We start from the raw sequence: 18,438 nt of genomic DNA on the forward strand, positions 1-18,438 counted from the left end.
CAAATAACCCTCATGTCCATGCCAAAGAGTAGATGTCACACCATCTGACACTCCATGAGCACAGCTAGCACAGAGCAGAGACACTGAAACACGTACAAACCAAGCTGAATGTGACAAAACTGAGTGAGAGTTTTGGTCCCAGTAAAGGCAATCAGAAGATGCAAGACTTCATAAAATCTATACTGCCAATTATGGACCAAAGGGAAAATCAGGTTCAATAGGAAAAATGTGAAAGTGATAGAAAGGGCAATCAACTTCCTAGATCTTACAAATCAGCTTGGTCCTCAGGAAAAGCTGAACATCCTTTTGCATGTGCTGTACCAGGTGGCATCTGGAATTTGCAGCCCTGCCCTGGAAGGCTCACCTATGTATGTCCTGCAGCAGTGGGTGGCAGGAACACTGGGAGAACACCAAGCTGGTCTAGGGCCACACAGATGGGATAAATAAAGCATCTGACTCAGGAGTCATCATTTTAATAGAGCAGAGCCTGGCACCAGTGAGACACAAAACCTGAAGCATTCAACAAATAAAACTTCCTAAACTCTTGCTTCAGGGCCTCCCTTCATCCCAGGCTGTCCTACAAGAACTTTCTTCCCAAACCTCTGGACTACAGCAGAGTTCTCCCAAGCACTGTGAGGAATGTGGGACCAGAGCTGAAGAGCAATGAGGTCAGTACAAAAATGGGTTTTGCTGGTTTATTTTGCTTTTATCTTAACTTTTAGAGTAAGTTCAGCCCCTCCCTAGTTAAAAGATCCCCAAGCACAATGGTATAGGCTGAGACTGCCATGGAAAAGATAGACCACTGCTTTTCTTCTTTTCTCTTTGCCACAGAAAGACTCATATCATGATGGCAACTCCCTTCTAGAGATGTATAATGCCAACACACACTGTTTTTCTTACAGCATAAACACTGGTATTACTCCTGGGGTAGGAGAGGTGGGAGGAGAAAATTATAGCAAATTCTTAAAGGAGCAAGTGCACATGGAATTAGAAAGTCTTAGTCTTTTTGTATGAGTGCTATGTCAGTGAGAGCAGTGTCCCCAACTTTGCAGACCTACCACTTCCATACTGAAATGCTCTGGGTGGTATCTGCTGGTGTCAGACAGCTGGCAGCATTTATATAAGTCCACCAGGCACACTAAACAGAGATTTTAAAAGACACAAAAATCACTAAAGCACTTCACTGCCTTCTGAGACTTTGAAAACATTTTGGAATATGCTGGCTTTCAGATTGGATAGCAAAGCTGCCTTAATCCCCAGATGCACATTAGCTTCTGATCCTCTGCATGCATCTAAACAAATTAAGAGACTGTGACACTGAAAGATATAAAATCTTTCAACTACACTGGGACTTTGATCTGCTGGTGCCAGCACTAAAAATCAATGAATTTTTAAAGGTTTGCAAACAACCTTACTTCCATAAATATATATTCCTGAAAATTCCACCTAAGGATGGAATTTCAGGATACCACCACTCCAAGGCACCGTGCAACTCTCTTTAGGGAGCTGTGCACTTGCAGATAGACACTCCTATACAAACAGTAGTATAGGACAGAGACACACACGTGTGCCAGCCTGTATGTATTTACACCAGGTCCCACTAATGCACAGGGTATAAAGTGCCCTCCTCAGCCAGTAAATCTTTAAGTTATTTCATTTAAAAGAGTCTACTGAATGGACACAAATGGCTTGCTTTATCTAGAAAGTGAGCAAGAAAAAAGTTAAGAGCTGCTTCAAAGAGAATGTAGGTTCCTATGTCAGGGGAATACAGAGAATATCCCAGATGTTCAGGGCCTGCTACCACAAGCATCTGCCATCCATTGTGAATTGTAGCTCCAGGCAGTTAAAAAATTCACAGATTGGTTTCAACAAAGTGCATATTTGCAGCCTGCCCTAAATAGAAGTGAGGAGAAAAACAGAGGTGCCAAATATTTTGCCACATTTATACAATAGCAGCAACTAATGGGCTGTTTTGCTGAGATGTATTTGACCACTCAAGCCTACTGCAGAGGCCAATGGTGGTCCCAGTTCAGAGAGTCCATACCTGCAAGTCTGGTGGGGCAGCCCCAGCCTCCCTTTGTGCTCAGCCTGCTGCCCTTGGGGAGGTGCTGGCTGGCTCTGAGCTGTCTCTCAGCACAGACACAGCTCACAGCCATCTGAGACCCATAAACTCACAGATGCAAAGCTGAAGTGAGGTCCAAATTCTGATTTAGTATTTCCCATCAGCTTGGATATGTTCAACCACCAGGCTCAGATCTGTTTCTCCTTTAGAACTATTCAAAGGACTTGGACTTGTAGCTTGTCACAGGCATTTTATTCTGGGCACAGACTGCAAGGTGAGGTAAGAAAGGCACTGATCAAGTAAAACAAGGCACGATATTCCTTGGCATAAGGATATTAGAGAGGTGTTTCAGAGCCAGTGGCCAGGTAGTCAATGGGACAAGAGAAGCCAACCTCACTGCAAGAGCTCCAAGTCCACAGCAGTAAGATAATCCTGGCACTCAGGCCTACACCTACATGAAATTTTCTGAGAGAATTCATCTCACCAGTAACAACATTAAGTGTGATTAATTGTATTTCTGGTTTTCAGTTTTTGTTACTGAAGAGGTTTCAGATGGCCATAGGGACAAGGCTGGCATGTGGGATCCATGGAATGATGGGACTGCAGCTCTGAGCCTGAGGGCAGCACCCTGCACACGTGCGCCTTCAGGACATGGTCTCGCTCTCAGCTATCTCCTCCTGCTTTTCCTCTAGGTCCAGTGGTACCACTTTTATCTCCAGGACCCCCAGAGAGCTGTCTCTCATCCTGGAGAATCAGGCAATGCAGTGGCAGCAAGGGTAGGAAAGGCTGGGTGTGGGCAGCACAGCCTGCCCACTGCTCTGCAAATTGTCCCCTCCCTTGGCACCTCCACCAGACACCCCTGGACACAGCTCAGGGAGGACCCTGGGGGCAGCTGACAAAAACCATCTGGGTGAAGAAACAACACTGATCTCAGCTGTGTGGCAAGTCTGTCCTGTGAAGAGGAAGGGGCTGTTCCAACTCCTGCCCTGGCCATACTGTCTGGCTGTGTAATATCCCAAAGGCTGTGGCAGGAGGGAGCTCAGAGAGACCAGGCCACATTTCTGACTGTAACCAGACCAGCCTGCAGCGAGTTGTTTTACTAAACCACAAGGGACAGAATGTTTTGTGCACCTGCTGATGTTCCTTAAATCCACAATTACATGCACACACATTTGCATGATTGACTACAGGTACATACAAACTGGCAGTGACCTCAGCTTATGGGGAGCCACCAAGGTGACCTTGTGGGTTAAGGAGCTCTTTCCCTTCTTTCAGGGCCTCAAAGGAAGCATCTCTCATTGTCATTATACCTAATAAAAATCTGGTTTATTAATTTCAAATTGTCAAAACATACTTTGCAAAAGTAATGAGATGATCTAAGTCCACTTGTTCCAACATATACACAATTGGTTAAAAGTAAATGGTTTAATAGATAGAGACACAGAGTTAAGAGGTTTTCTGGTCTTCATGCTGGAAAGGACTGGAGATAAATATGTGTCTTTAAGAACCCCCCATAACTGGTCAAAAAACCCAAAGCATTTCAGTGTGGCAACTTCCACTTTTTACAGGACCATCTTCATGTAAAACAGATGTCTAACGCAGCTTTGCAGAGATGAACTTGCTCTGGCATGGAGTTTCTGCCAATGGAAGAACAGAATCTTTTCTCCCTTCTCCTTGTTTCAGAGGTTCAGCAACAGAGCAAGGCAAGGCCTGCAAGACTTGGGAGGATCAGGGAAACTGCTCACAACTGACCATGGTGGACCTGCAAACAAGAATCAGGAAAGCAGGAGCCACCCAGACTGCCCAGGCCCTGCCAGCCCCCAGCAGCACTGGCCAACCTCTAGCCCCAAGGCAGTGACAAGGGCCCTGCTAAAGCAGGCTCTGTCTGGCATCTTGCAAATCAACCACCTGGGGGAAAAAAAATTACAGAATAGAGCACTTAGTTTATTAGACAGTAATGACGGTGTCAACCTATACAGGTTGTTATATCAATCCTAATTTAAGGAAAGCTAATTAAGTGCAGTGCTCTTTGCGCAGCTTCAGAAGACTAATTAAAGCAGACAAGCACGTCTGCAGAGCAGTTACTCTTTTTACCTTTAACAGGACCTAAAATAAATGGCTAGTGCAGCAGTAAAGGTAAGATAAGTAGTTTGTTGGTGAGCTGGAATTACCATCATGGAAATTAAAATGTTCACGGATCACAGGACTGCAACAGCAGTTTGCTTTACTTTGTGCAAATACATACATCTATGTATACATCTATGCTAAGGTATTCACAAGAATCAGCAGAAAAAACACTACACAGTTTGTGCCTTAAAGATTGGTAGAATATATTCATTTCTGCCAGGTAAACTGTTCAGAATTAAACATATCACTTAGTTTAACCATACACTGTGAACACCAACGACATTAGGAGATTAAAAATTCCAGTGGTAAGGGCTCACTCTTTGCTCAAGAGAGAGGCTAGCAGGACACAGATGTGTCAGTGGAGACATGAAGCCCAGATTTTCACCACTAATAAATGCCAACAACATGAAATACCAGTCCAGAGAGCCACATGCACCCACTAGAGCATCAGCAAACCCTTCATGAAGCAAGATGTTGTCCTTACCAGCTGGTGTAACCTTTCACAGCAGGCAGAGGCCTAAAGAAGCTAAGTATGATCCAGCTGTTCAGGAACTAGGCAAAGCAGAGGATGGAGGAATTTCATCCCAGGCAACACAAGCACAAGTCAGCTGGCAGCCAAACCATGTCCATGCTCCTGTGTGATACAGATCACCACTTCTCCTGGTCCTGGCAGCAGCCACCACCACCTCAAGTCACTCAGGCTGAAGCCCCAACTTTGGCATTTGTCTGAACTTGCACTGCTCAGGAATGGGGCTGTGGGTAGAATTTAGAATGCCAAGTCTCATGAGAGAAAAAGACAGAGATTCTTTGCAAGAAAATCAAAGCACCTAAGGAAGGGGCTGAGCAGGGAATCACTCAAAGTCTCCCAACAAGAAACCCAGACACAGGGGCTGAAATAGAAGGATGTGCAAGGGAATGGAATGGAATGGAATGGAATGGAATGGAATGGAATGGAATGGAATGGAATGGAATGGAATGGAATGGAATGGAATGGAATGGAATGGAATGGAATGGAATGGAATGGAATTATTTCAATTGGAAGGGGCCAACAACAATCATCTGGTCCAACTGTCTGACCAATTTAGGGCTGACCAAATTAAAGCAAGTTGCAGTTAAGAGCTTTGTCCAGATGCCTCTTGCACACTGACATGGTTGGAGCATTGACCACCTCTCTAGCAGACCTGTTACAGTGTTTGACCATCTCCTTGGTAAAGAAAGGCTTCCTAATATCCAGTCTAAATTTCCCCTGGTGCAGCATTGAACCATTCCCACATGTCCTGTCACCAGGGAAAAGAGATCAGCACCTCCCTCTCCACTTCCCTGTCTTAGGAAGGTGATAGAACTAAGGCACCTGAACTTAATTAGCTGATTTATCCCCCCATTCTAACTCCCCTCCCACAGGCAACTTTCAGACCAAGCAGTCTCCTGTGATGTCTCACCAGACATTTACAGAGACCAACACCTCCAAAACAACTACAAAAGAGAACAAAAAATACAGCAGAAGCCTGAAGGTGACTGAAACTTGCTGTCTGTGAATTCCAGCACTCAAGATTCAACCAGCTCAGTGACATTGACACCCTGCCCTGCCCCAGGCTCAGCTGTCATGGCTCACAGTCCCCCCAATCATCCAAAGGCTCCTGAAGCACCAAGCTGAATCTCCTGCAGAAGCACCAGCCCATTTCCAAAGTCCAGACTGCTTCAGCTGGAGGTGAGACAGGAATGACCATTGTTTAATAAAGTTTCAGCAGTGCAAGCCTTCTTTAAACTTGAGTATGTCAGTGCTAAGACATTTACAGTACGAGTGACTGCATGTCTAGACACTTGCAGTGCATTTACATTCTTCTAGGGACTCCTTAGATTGTCCTGTTCTCTCCACTTTGTGAATACATACAATAGCCTGGTGGGAGTGAAAGCTCAGCCTCCTGGTTTACTCTTATTAACTCCAGCTCAAAGCTGGCTTTTTAAAATTAGGCATAGCAAAGGCACTTTTAAAATCTTTAAGCTCTTCAGGTCATTTCTAAGACCCTGCTGAGCACCATCTTGCAAAAGCTGAGCAGACACCATTTCTCAGAGCTGGAAACAGTTGTTTTAATTTGGGAACAGGCATCCTAGAGCTGTCAATTCACTCCAGTGAATACTACTAACATTTTTTCACACACCAATCCAATTGTTATGGCAACCACAAAAATCAATCTCGTTCTTCAATCACAAGTAAACCCAGCTCGGCCATGGTGTCGGCGCAGGTTTGTTACCAAGGGCCAATAAGCACAGGACCAATTCTGCCAATATTCATCACTCAAATTGGGATGAAGCACCCTTTCTCCAAGAGACATTTCAGAGACTAGTGCCTGAGCATTTGAGACTTCAACATCTCACTCCTAAACACATTTATTACTTGTAGTGTCTACCACATTTGTCACACTTGATGCTGGCAGACTTTAGCTAAAACCCAAGAGTGGCTGCTTCCAAGACAGCCTCTTAAAAGGAATATATTTTAAAAATATGCCTGTGAGAGAAGCACCCTGACAAATCTCTGATGAAACTCTGAATGCTCTGTAACAGACTGACAAAGATACATGACATATCACAAAACTCTTTTGGCACAGTGCATAAGTTTCAAAATTAGCTAAAATTATAGAATAATTGGAAGCAAAAACTAATCCCTCCAAACACTGAGTGTTATAAACCACCAAAAAATCCAGCAGAGCTCAAAATGCATTGAAAGCCCAACTTCAAACCAGCACTACTCTTTTTAATTTCTCTGTGTTTGTATTTTAGCTAATGTCCTGTCCTGGTTCAGAAAACAGACCTCAGTCCAAGAGAGCAGCTGACAATGACTCCTGGTGTATTACACATCTACAACAATAAACTTTTACATTTTCACCAGGGACTGTTCACTGGGTTGCTGAACCAGAATCAATTATTCCTTCTATTTACCTTTCTATTATTTCCTCCATATTTATGGTCTCCAAGTAAGGGGGAAGAAAGAAAAAAAGAGCACTGCAATCTTATACCTATATGGCTTGAAAAACTAACATATATTTATAAACAAGATCAGAGTCTCTGAGAGGCCAAGTACCAGCAGTATTTCCTACAAGTCATGCTGTAATTGTGCCACAAATATAATGAGTTCTCTGCACCACCACTATCCCACGCAAGAAAGCAAAGTGTAATTGAAAATGCACTTGTATTATATAAACTGCTTTAATCATAGCTGCACAGGGCTAGAAATGGAAGAGACATTAGGTCATCCAGCCCCCACAGGTATGAGCCAGGCTGTCCATGACAATACATTTGCAAGGACTTTCTCCTGTATGGTATCAAGCATCTTTAGTGATGGAGTTTCCAGCCCTTTCTTTAGCAGTCTACACTACAGTCTATTTTGGGTTGGACAGGAAAGGCTTCCTCTTTGTTTTACCTTACTTGTCCTTATAACACTCCTTTCTATCCTCCCACCATCGTAAATGATTCTCATTTTTTCATTTTGGTCCACATATTTTTAACTATCAACTACTATATCTTTCACAACCTTCTAGTTTCAGTGTTGGCAGATACACATTGAACAGTTAATCCTTCCTTGTAAATCAATCCCTTATCTCCCAGAATATTTTTGCTAGTCTTTTCCAGACTGTCCCACTTCTAATCCATGCTGTGATATCTCCAAGGCAGCTCTGCCTCATACACTTGCTTTTGGGCCATCTATATTATGATTTATGGCTTGTTCATTTTTTTTATGGAGTGATCTGAGAATAACCTGGTAACAAAGATCCAATCACCCAAAATTGAGACAGATGGACAGGTTAAAGCATGCTTCAGATCACTCCAACAGAGTGGAACCACAAGGAAAATACTGTTTCTTATAATGACCAGCATGTCCTAGTGATCAGCTCTGAAATACCACAGCAGGGATACCCCACCTCACCAACTGCAGCAGTTCTGGGTTTCTTCAGCTACAGCACCAGAGACAGATACCTGGGTTGACACCAGGACTTGGACACATCATCTCTTGTCCACCCTGTGTTATCTGACCTATAGTGAGAGCAGGGCACCAGCAAAGCACTGTGATATCAAGTACAGACACAGTATTTGGCACACCTGAACTGCACCACTTAACATCTATAAACATGAGAGGATATGGCAGTTTCCTCTGCTCATCAAAACCCCACCTTGTGATCCAGTGGAATCCAGTAAGATACACAGACACTGTCAGACTTATTTAAGATTTTATCCTCATCTCCTTCTGCTATTCCCTCCATTTATCTCCATAAAATAAATATCCAGGCAAGAACAAGACTGTATGTATAGCAATCTAGGTGCAAACATTATTACTGTTTTCCCCAAATAAACAGATTTCTAACAAAGCAAGGTTAGGTGTGATGGCCTACAAGATCAAAAACCAACCACACACCACCAACTCTGCTTGAAGCATCATTTCCAATGATCACATGCACCTTCCTATAAGGAAAAAGGTGAAGTTGCCCTGTGTCTATGTACACCAGACACTGGTAACAGCATCTGAGAACACAGACCATGCATCATTTTGTTCAAAACAGGGTCACCATAATTGTTGTAGCTATACTGTAGTAGAAAATGTTCTGAAAACAGAGAGGAGGACCAAAAGAAGCCAACGAGAAGCAAGGAGCTGAATCAGATCACTGGCAACAGCACCTTGAGCATATTATTCAGGAGTTTTACTTAGTCAGCTAATGGCAGAGAAAGGAGCTAACATGAGCTCTCCTCATCAGTCCAAGAATGGTACAGTTGTCCAGACTGCCTGGAGAGTAGAAGTATCCAGAACAGGTACAGTCACCATTACAAGGTTCTGGAATCAATCCTGTTATAGAGGAACTGGATCTGATATGCTTAGACATCACTGAGTAATCCTTTGTACAACACCTATGTATCTAATCTAGTGTATCTCTCCATGGAGAACATTTGATCAGTCACAGAACAGCTCAGTGAGACAGCAGAGATCATAATCTGGCCCTTTTCTTGTCTTCACTCCACTCCAAGATAACAGTCAGTTCTGTAGCAATGTTGCTTATACATTTGCTAAACAAGTCATTTCTCAGTTTCCACCAGAAACCAGAGCATTTTTACATATCCTATTATAGCTGAGTAAGACTTGCTCTACTTAACACTAGCTTTTTGTAGTGGAAAATCTCCAGGAAACAAGCTGTTTAACAATGTTTTATCTGCCCTGCACTCATTCCTAACTAAAGTTGTCCACCTGCCTTGGAAAGACATCTGTTTCAGAGGCTGACTGCTTTCCTCCAACACCCCTTGCACCTGACTGGCACCTTGCTGCCATTTTTACCATCACTTCTAATTTTATCAGTCAATAATCTCCTTGGGCATCTACAGCAAAGACCATGCTGTCAAACCCCTACTATACACAGTGCTAATCCCTGTTACCAGCTGTAACACTCCTTGAGAAAGAAATAAATGGAAAGTAGAGCTGCAGTGAAGGTACCAACAGTGCTGCAGAGCTTCCCTCCCCAGTGGGCAGAGGGACACGCAGAGCACCTCTGCTCTTATCTTCCCTTCTCAGCCAAAGGAAGGATGCCACATTTCTGAAGGCAATTGAGGACCTGTGCTGAAATACCAAGATGCAAATTTTAACTGAAAGCTTCATTGCATTCATTTTCCTCCAAGAGCAAAGTTCAGTAGAGAACTGCCCTGCAAGGCAATCAGGTGAGCATTAATTTTCTCCTGCCAAAGCAGTGGATCCTGGCTGGCCCCTGTGTGCAGCCACGGCACAGAAATGCTCTGATGGGAATCTCACAAAGCTCTAAGGGAAAAACAGAGTCCTGCACACAGGGAGGAATAACCCTGTGCACCAGTATAGACTGGGGAAGAACCAGCTGGAAAGCAGCTTGGCAGAAAAGGATGTCCTGATGGACAAGTTAAACATGAACCAACAATGTGCCACTGTAGCAAAGGCGGCCAAGAGCCTCCTGGGCTGCACTAGGAGGAGCACTGCCAGGACAAAGGATGCATTCCTTCAATCCTTCCCTTCTGCCTGGCACCAGTGAGACCACAACTGGAGTGCTGTGTCCAGTTCTGGGCTCCCCAGCACCAGGAGATACCAACACAGTGCTGCAGGCTTGCTGAAACACCTTGGTGATGATGAAGGAATCAGAAAATCCAACCTACAAGGAGAGGCTGAGAGAGCTGGGACTGCTCAGCTTTGAGAAGAGAAGGTTCAGGCAGGGAGATCTTTTCAATGTGAAAATACACCTGATACAGGGAGCAAAGAAGACAGCAAGACAATTTCCAGTGGCATCCAACAGGACAAGAGACAATGGGCACAAAACACAGGAGAATCTATTTGAAGGAAAAACCACACATTTTTCTGAACCCCAGAACATGCTCCTCAGAGGGGTTGTGGAATCTTCATCTTTGGAGCTATCCAAACCCCAAATGGGCACAGCCCTGAGCAGCCTGCTCCAGCTAACCCTGCTTTGAACAATGGGGTTGGAGTAGATGATCTCTAGAGCTGCCTTCCAAGCTGAACAGTCTGATGATTCTTCAGAGGTTAGCCCTGCTCTGCTGAAGTCAGTCCGTTTCTGCTCCTCAGAACACATCCATCTTGTAGATATTTCAGAGTTCCCTGCCACAACACCCTTTCTCTGCTCAGTATTTTTAGCTCATTGTTTTGTATTTTGCCAGCTGAGAAACTGCAGTTTGTAATTTTACCTCCAGCTTCATATTTCTTCTTAAAAGTGAATACAATGTCCTGTTTATAATAATAAAATCACTAGTTGGCAGGATGACATCAAATGGAAAAAGAGAAAGCAACTGGAAAATTTAGAGCAAGCAATTTTGAGTGCCAAGTTTCACATTTGTAATAGTCCAGCGGAGGTCAACAGGCTCACTTATTATTAGGCAAATGGTAAAGAAATAGATATCCTCTAGTTCTTCCATGTTAGACTATATAAACCATCTCTACTTGAACAGGTTCTAACACTTTCCAAAAAAGTGATGCTATACATTTTCCACAGTAACACCAACAATGGAAGACAAGCAAAAGACAGAATTGCTTTGCAAAGAAGAGCCTTTTTTCTCTCTCCAATATTTAGGTTTTTGTTTCCCACTATGATTGGACTTTCCTGGCTTTACTTTCTTGTCCCAGTTAAGCAGTAAAGGAAACAAAAAGATATGAATGAAATTAGAAACATTTGGAATGAGTCTTAGAAATAGCTTTTGGGTTTCTTAGATTCCTGGCTAGACCTCTTCAAATGGCCTCCTCCTCCCTCTGCCCCCAACTCCTTCACCTACCTCTGAAATTCGTATTTCCTTCTTTCCCTCACCCCTCTTTTCTTCAGGGGCTACATTTTGTCCCAAAGCAAACACGGAAATGAAATTTACATGTTGTAACACTGGAAAAGACCAGAAAGTGGTTGAAACTTTGCACTCATCAACATTTGTCTCTATGACATTAATCCTCCAGTGTTTCCCTAAAAGCAGAAACCAAACACTTCTCAAACTTCTAATGAAACAAATACCAATTCCAGTCAACCTGAATAATAAAATGAGCACTCCAGTCCTATCTGTATTATCATATTTAAAGTCTTTGGAAGAGAAGTTTCCTCAACCACACACTCTGATACTTCATGAACCTTCATGCTCTCTGTAAAAATGCAACTGCAGGATGCAATGCCAACACCTAATACTTGCCTAGTGCTTTTCATTAGAAGTTTTGGGTGCTCTTTAGACACAAGTAAGCTGGGAATGCCTGTGAAATACTTGTCTAATTTTACAAATAAACCAAAGCAGGTGAGAAACAGATGTCCATGGCAAAACTGTGCAAAAGTGGCAGAGCAGAGTGTTAAGCCAGCTAAATCATTTCAAAGTCATCCACAAGGTTTGGATCTTTTCTGCCTTAAGTAATATTGAAATATTATGTAAACCTTTCTTTGAGAGCTATTACTGGAGAAATGAGGGAAAAAAAGATCTCTTGGAAGCAATGCCATACAGGCTGTGTAGGTGAGATCACAGTTGCTATCCAAACAGAATATGCATGGCAAGAATAGGCTCCCTGTAAAACTGAAAGAATTGCAGGAAGATCAAGGAACATATTTACAAGACGGCATGGATAAAATGCCTTTCCCTCTTGCCCAGGCTCAGCAGCTTATTGAAACACATTGTCTCACTTTCATCTATAACCACACTCACAAACACCTCTGGTGCAGAGCCCCTCTCTCCATACTCCACACTCTGACTCCCAGACCACACCTTGGACACTGGTCAGCAAAACGCACAAACTGCCTTTTGAGGAGGAAAGGGTCATTTCCCAAGATGAAAAGAAACAAGGAAAAGTTATCTCAGGAAGAGGAAACACACAAAAATACAAGACATTTTTTGGGTCTCAGTTCCAAATACCACAACTTTTAGACATGACACTAGAAAATTTACAGCCCTGTGTTACAGAACTGCAGAGGATTTACTAGAGGTGAAAGTACTTTAAGCTAAACTCTAACAAGTGTTTACTCTCGTCCAGCAAGTAATGTGTAAACTGAACTAGGATGAGCTATTTACAAGTGTTAGCATGGCTGTTTTAGGAGAAAAGATGAGTTTTTATTTCACTGTAATTAATTTAAATCATACTCTCAGACTACTGTACAGTAATCTGGGAAGCCTGACAGATCATCATGCTCAAAAGTCAGCAAAGATGGGCACACAGGTGTGTGAGATCCCCTTGAACAAAAGGCTTAACTCAGATGTGCACCCAGAACAGACACTCTGGATGCCATCCTGGGCCAGGTGTCCTGGCCCCCTGTAAGACAGTGCAGACCACAGCACACTTGTTGCTGACAATATGAAAGCTGATATCTAATAACAAGTTAAGGCCAAGCTACATTGGGACTTGTCAAAAACAGTCTCAAGCTCTTCTGGTCTCACCCATCAGACATGCCAGCCAAGTGTCCAACCACCTGACATCCCCTCCCTACAACTCATACTGCATTTACTAATAAAACTCATCTTTTTTCTGGGTAGACAAACCCCTTTCTGTAAGGAAACACAAGGAAGACTCACCTGTATTTTATTTTCCATAACTAGAAGTCTCATGTTATCTCCATATGTGTTTAGACCCAGACTGGTTAGTCAGCAGTGTGGCAGTTGACATTAAAAGGATTAGCAAATTAAGCTCAAATAATTGTCTTAAAAATTTTGACTGTTAAATGTTTATATTTGAGAGGATCAAAAGGAAATCTACTTTGTAGTGTGCACTGTGGTCAGGAAGGGGCAGAGAGGGATTTAAATGGCTTAACCGCAGAACTGTTATCACCTTGATAAGTCTCAGTGTAATAATTCAGCAATAAAAGCAAGAAATGCACTTGGAATTTGTTTCCAAAACTGCCTGTCTGACTGGAGACAAGTCAAGCTCTTTATTTGCTTAAAAGAACTCGGTCAGAAGAAACAGAGAAGGCTACTGAACTGTAGTCAAGAATATAAAAATAAGCACTTTCAAGTAACATCTGAAAAGCAGCATTCAGTATCTACTTTTTTTTTTAATGCTACCTGAAGCCTGCAGTCTGGAACTGGCGAGTGTTAGCATTAATCAATCAGGAGTGCGATTTTCTGCTAAGTTATTCCACTGTATGGCAGTGGAAATCCAGAAAGCTGTAACAGTAAGGAGGCTGCAGACTCCAGAGCAGAATTAGGTCCAAAGTAACACCTGGAGTACAATTACAAATACATTTTCTGCCTTGAAATAAAAATGGCTGCAGTTTATCAGCTTATTTGCTCAAATTGCTAATGTCCATGCCAGTAACACAGATAAATGAAGAGGAAGAGGAGCTTGCTGCATACATACAGGTGCTTGTACCAGTGCAGTATCCAGAGGAATCAGCCTCCTAGGGCTGTTCCACCTCAGCACTACACAAGACAGCAATGAATCCACCAATTGAATCAGGATGCTACAGCATAAGCAAGGCTGGAAGTGGAACATGGAACACATTGTGACTTCTTAATAATGTAATTTTGTTTGCCTGCATCATCCTTTATTGCCAAGTGAGGTTCTAAACAAATCATTTTTATTTGGTCTTTAAATCTTTTCTAGTAAGGACATCTCTAAAATCTGACACTTAGAAGTGTAGCAATTCCATTAGTTTTGGGTAGTCCAGCAATGTCAATGTCTGCCACTCAGCAGGCTGTGGAGTTCCCAAAAGATGGTTGGGAGCATCACTACATTGCAGGGATGGCTGATGTGAGGTATGTGGACAGTCTTCGTCTGTCTTAAGTCTCAGAGTAATGATGTCCCAGATCACTGATCTGCCAGGCATTCACAAAATCTCTGCTATAAAACTACCACTAAAACACATAATACATCCCAGACAAAACCATAAAGCTTTCAAGATTAGGTGCCAAACACCAAATTTTCAATTTGCAATAGTTCTTTTGAGAAAAAGTCTCTCTGACTCACTAAATAATTACTTCAAGTAACTGATCTTCTGGGTTTGTCAGTAATTTTAAAAAGTAGTTTCTTTCTATGCTTTCTAGCACAGGTAAAGTATAACATGGTACATAAATAACATGGTAATAAAGTCAGTGACTTTACAAAATGTGATGAAAGCAAACAAAACAGCACAACCCTGCATCAACTCAAGGAGTGTCAGACCATGCTTTTTGTTGTTACCTTAAATCTCTTCTTTTGGCCAGCTCTCCTGGTGAGATAACCCAGGGCAGGTTCTGGGGAAGGCATTCCAGGACTTCAGGCGAAAAGTCAGAGAAATCCACACCATACTCCGTCAGGATCCCTTCTGATTCTGGCTCTATCTCTCCGGCCTGCCCAAGGCTTTTGCACAACTGCCTGCAGAAAGAAAAGGATGCTTTTTAAAGTGTATAATTACTACTCTCATGTTGTTACTGTCCCTGCAGAGAGCCCTCAAGTACACTCTGTCATCCATTCACTTCTCCCTGAGTTTTTGGCAGAGGACTTAGCAGGAATTCAGACCATACCATGCCTTGTGTCTGCTGGAGGTGGAAAACACTCACAGGCACTATGCTGGGCTGTTTTTGTGTATCTCATTTGAAGTAGATGTTTAAAAATATTAGGTTTTTGCCAAGGTAAGAAAGTTTCCAATTTTAGAGAAAAATGCATCCAACATCTAGCATTACACATGGCTGCCTTGAGACCCTCCTCTAATCAACACTGAAAAAGGTGACTCACCACCACTACAATGAATGAAGAATAGATTCACACCAAATACCAGACAGCTCCACAGGGAGCTCAGTACACTGCCCTCCATCCCAAAGGATACACATCTCTGCTGGGCAAACCAATGCCGTGAAGACAGAGCTGTGAAGAAGCCCTGCTACCTCCCTCCCTTACAAGGAGTCACACAGACACACCCACAGATCATCTTTCCAATCATTTTCCAGGCTCCTTCCAGGACCTCAGCATTCCCAGTCATTTGTTCCTCCTCTCATGGCTGAACTGAAGCCTCTGAACTGGAGAGGGGCCAGCGATCTAGAAACAAGTCACAGACAGGGAAAACTGTTCCCCATGCTAACAGTGCTTGATGAAGTATTCTGCACACATCTATGGATGAGGCTGCTGCTCTATTATGCTTGGGGAAAGTTTCCATCTGCTCCAGTGCAAACCCCAGCATGGATCTGTCCAACAGCTCTGGTGTCAAACAAGGCTCAGCTCTGACACTGTGCAAACCAGGACTCCAAAGGAGTGAGACATTTGTTCCCCCTCCAGCTGATTACAAATATCCCGTGAGAACTCATATCACATGGTGGCTCCCCTGCTCCCTTTCTCACCTTTAGATTGCTCTACAGTACACAGAGTTAAATTACTTTTCCTTTTTTAATATACTGTCATTAGGCCACGCACATTACAGTCAACAGAGATAATGTTCCTGACCCAAGAAGATTACAACTGAAATTAAGGCAAATCCATCAAAATATGACACAAAAGAGAGGGGTAATAACACAGCACAAAACCAGCCACTCTAATAAGTGTTTTTCCACTGCATAAAATACACAATCATTATATTGATCCTTCTGTTTTAATTCCAATGAGTGAGAACAGACACTAATTACTTTCCTAAATTGGGGCCAAAACAGTGTACTTGTTATTTGGACAAGCAAGATGGTCTCAAGGCTTCAAATGTGCCATAAACCCATAGAACAAACCCCAAACTCTCAGCACAAGCAAGCCCATCTTCTTTATGGGAGCAAAGCTCTTTCTTCACAACGGGAAGGGCTGTGTAATAAACCTGTCACATTGTGTAATATGCTGGAAAGGATTGCTCACTTCATGGTGTGGTAAATTGTAGAGTTCACATCGTCTAGCTTTAAAATAAAAATGAAAACAAGGATAAAAGATATTTCCCTTTATTGTTTCAATTTTATGTACAAACTGTATGGCAGAAATACGTGCGCATTTGGCATCGTGGCTGAGTTCTCTGTTCCTGCAGCTGGGTCCCAGTCTAATCCTTATTTTAATGTAAATAAATGAGGCATCAGTTTTATCTCCCTCTCTCTCAGCAGCAACAATAAAACAGAGAAATCACCATTTCCAGCGTCTGGTGCAGAGCTGGGACTGAGCAAGGATGAGCCTGTGGGTCCGCAAAGGACGGACTGCCAAGGATGGAAAAACAGAACAGGAAAAGAGAGGACACATTGCCCTACCCAGCAGAAACGTCAAGAACTTGAGTCTTGGGTGCCCTTCTCTTGGCAGGGCAGATCTGGGAAGTGCACTGGGAGGGCAGCTGGGTATCTGCAGGACAAGGCATGGCAAGCACCTCTGAATGCCAGAGTGCTTTCCAGCTCGGCCTTGAAACCCTTGCTCCTCTTGATCCGTTTACTGAAATTAGATTACGAACCATAAGGGGTTTACCCAGAGGTTTGATATAGGACTAATATTTTTTTAATAGTAATTAACATTTGATTTACAGTGTTCCAGGGAACATTTCCCAAGTACCTTGAAATAAAAAGTGTATAACTGACTTTAATTGGGGCCATGTTACAGTCACGCAGGCGTGATGACTTGCATCAGAGCAAAATCTGACAGGACAGCATGTGATCAAAGGTAATGCATATAGGATCACCAATGGCCCCAGAGTAACAGCCAGGCTGTAAAATCATTCCTGGGGCTCCAAGGCCACCAAGGGTAGCAAGAATAGTTCAAGAGGCTTATAAACAACCAGGGGCACCGGGCCCAGCAGCACTCAGACGTTCACTCCCAGGGAGTCACGGTGTCTGTGACACCCTAGGCTTGCGTGCATCTCTTTTTTTCTTTTCAAATGTCAAAAGGTAAAAAAAAGTTACAGTGGTTACAGACGTAAACATTTCTTTTCTGTGACGCTGATGGGGGAGCATTACCTTGAATTCTTTGAATACCCTAGGACTGGTGTCAGGCACGGTGGTAGAGTGCACTGACTGGAACATGCCATGGTTGGGCACAACAGGGTATTTCCCCAAATCAGCCACAGCTGCAAGATCACTGAACTGCTCCAAGGTGCCCACTCACCAGAGTCTAACCTGCCACAGATGTGCACCTGGGGCAGAGTCACCCTCAAGCTGCCATCTTCCCTCTCATGGTGACACTCATCACATCTATTCTGCCACCCATCTCCAGGAACATCTGAGATCACTCCACTCCACTACAACTCCACTGAGCTGAAACTGGCCCGTGTGTTCAAAGGTTACATGATAAGAACTCCCCAAAAAGACAAAGCAGGATTACATAAGGCTTGTTTCCTTTGAAAAGCCAGGTAGACTCCCAAATTGAGTGAATAACTTCCATTGGGAACTTAACATTCTTGCTCAGTTTCTCCTGAAGCAGATTTGTCCACAGTCATCCTACACAGAGGGTTTCTTTCAGCAGCAGGAGAACATATCCCACACTATAAGCCACCAGTCCTTAAGAAGGCTTGGACAGAAGAGGGGACAGCAAAGAAGCCCCCCTGGGTGCCCCAGTGCCCAGGGCTTACAGACAGAGCAGCACAGGCTTGAGGAAGGGCACAGGTGCCAGTGAAGATGGGGAGAGCAGCAGGGCTGACATCAGAGGGACAGAGCTGTGCCATGGAACCCCAGTGCTTGGAGCACAGTCCAGCCCTGCTCCACATCACATCTGCCTCCTCCAGCTGCCAGGCCACGTCCCATGGAGCACAGGAGCAGGGATGGGGCCATCCCACACAGTGATGAGCTGTGCCAAGGGAACAGAGCTTTATTGAGGGGCACTCCCATCTGCAAGGTGCTTTTTCAACAGAGCTACACTGCTCTGTTGA

General features: G+C 43.5%; 1 protein-coding gene across 3 annotated transcripts in view; it reads right to left on the reverse strand.

Annotated features, from left to right (window-relative positions):
• Positions 1-18,438, reverse strand: part of DIS3L2 (DIS3 like 3'-5' exoribonuclease 2) — a 178,185-nt gene that overhangs the window by 85,718 nt on the left and 74,029 nt on the right. For all 3 annotated transcript variants that reach the window (XM_056499071.1, XM_056499070.1, XM_056499072.1), the window contains one exon: positions 14,832-15,005. In XM_056499071.1, the coding sequence (XP_056355046.1) occupies positions 14,832-15,005 (174 nt within the window). The remainder of the gene's footprint in view (positions 1-14,831; positions 15,006-18,438) is intronic.

This window comes from Oenanthe melanoleuca, chromosome 9 (genome assembly GCF_029582105.1).
Source record: "Oenanthe melanoleuca isolate GR-GAL-2019-014 chromosome 9, OMel1.0, whole genome shotgun sequence".
Taxonomy (NCBI): domain Eukaryota; kingdom Metazoa; phylum Chordata; class Aves; order Passeriformes; family Muscicapidae; genus Oenanthe; species Oenanthe melanoleuca.